At 39.8% G+C, this 1,669-nt stretch overlaps 1 protein-coding gene across 1 annotated transcript in view; it reads right to left on the bottom strand.

Annotated features, from left to right (window-relative positions):
* Window positions 1–672: 672 nt before the first annotated feature.
* Window positions 673–1,669, bottom strand: part of SARC_13117 (hypothetical protein) — a gene marked incomplete at both ends in the record, with an annotated part of 3,633 nt that continues 2,636 nt past the window's right edge. Inside the window, one exon of the mRNA XM_014292759.1 lies at window positions 673–1,025. Within this exon, the coding sequence (XP_014148234.1) occupies window positions 673–1,025 (353 nt within the window). The remainder of the gene's footprint in view (window positions 1,026–1,669) is intronic.

The following is a 1,669-nucleotide window of genomic DNA, read 5'->3' as shown; positions in this document are numbered from 1 at the left end:
ATGTATGTATGTATGTATGTATGTATGTATGTATGTATGTATGTATGTATGTATGCATGTATGTATGTATGTATGTATGTATGTATGTATGTATGTATGTATGTTTGTATGTTTGTAAGTAAGTATGTATGTCAGTATGTCAGTATGTATAGATATATATATATATATGCGTTTGTGATACAAGGCTGCTATAGGATGCCACCTATCAATTTATGCATCATCTAACCCAGTTTTATAGCAAGAAATATAGATGTCCGTCTGACTGTCGTCATCTTAAGTGTCTCTACCAATAACATACAGTCTATAGATACACAGATAGACTGTTTACCACACACCTTTACAAATATCACAAATCAAACTAAAACAACACTGATGCATATATTTACGTATATACATATATGCATAATCATAATAAAGCAACACAGATGCATACATTTACGTATATACATATATGCATAATCGTGATAAAGCAACGCGAAAGCATACATTTACGTATATACATATATCCATGATCAAACTAAAACAACACGAATGCATACGTCTACGCATATACATATATGCATGATCCTACTGGTACACATATATACAAACCTACATACACCCATCCATACACACGCAAACCTACACACATACACCTATCCCTATACGCATGTATGCTGTCGATACCACTCACCGGCATGTCACACACTCGATGCATTGCGATGAGGAAGTATCCGTGCACCGTCGGTTGTAGGGTGGAGATGGACGCGGCAATCGCAGCGTGTGGTTGTGGTGTCTGTGCACCTGGTTCTGGGTCAGAAACGGGCCGAACCTTTTGGGTTTTGAGGTTTAAACTGGCAGGTTTGCTATCATCCTTTCCCGATTTGGCGTGTATGGTTTGGAGCGGTTTGTCCAGATTCAGGCTGCCGGTGGTACTGGCTTTGGCTTTCGCAGCGGTCAGGGCTTTGGCGGTGGGACTGGCGGGTTTCTTCAGTGACATGCCACGAGCGGTTGGGTTAGTCTGAGACTGCGACCGTTTCAGCAACCTGCGCACATTACAAAAAATATTTACATATGTACTTGTATTTTATTATTATTACATATTTACATATACATGTATGTAATTTTTTTATTTGGAACGCAAACCGTACAAACGTTTTAGAGAACGTATGCATGCGGGTGAGCTTTAGTTCAGAATGTGACCGTTTTGGGGCCTGAATACGCATACGCAGAACATACATATGTTAAGAAACGTAAATATGGTTACGATGAGACCGCCAACCGTTCAAGAGGTCTGGGTAAGTGAAATTTATTAGTGTCTCAGAAAACGTATGCATTAAAGTCGAGAAAAATCGACTACGTTAGAGCCGCGGATATGGAAAAATGGCAGATGTCCTAGTACGCTTATTACGCGTAACATTCACTCTTACAAGTAATATACATCCACTGTAAGCAACGCACGCATACTACAGGTAAATACGCTATTACAGGTGTGATACGTTTACTGCAAGTAACACACGCGTACTACTGGTAACATTGACATACACTCATTCCTAAGTCAAGCAACACACGCGTACTACAGGTAACATTGACATACACTCATTCCTAAGACAAGTAACACACGTGTACTACAGGTAACATTGACATACACTCATTCCAAGACAAGTAACACACGCGTACTACAGGTAAC

The sequence above is a fragment of the Sphaeroforma arctica genome (genome assembly GCF_001186125.1).
Source record: "Sphaeroforma arctica JP610 unplaced genomic scaffold supercont1.2914, whole genome shotgun sequence".
NCBI lineage: Eukaryota > Ichthyosporea > Ichthyophonida > Sphaeroforma > Sphaeroforma arctica.
Note: the sequence above shows the minus strand (reverse complement) of the source record. Positions and strands in the feature narration are given on the sequence as shown.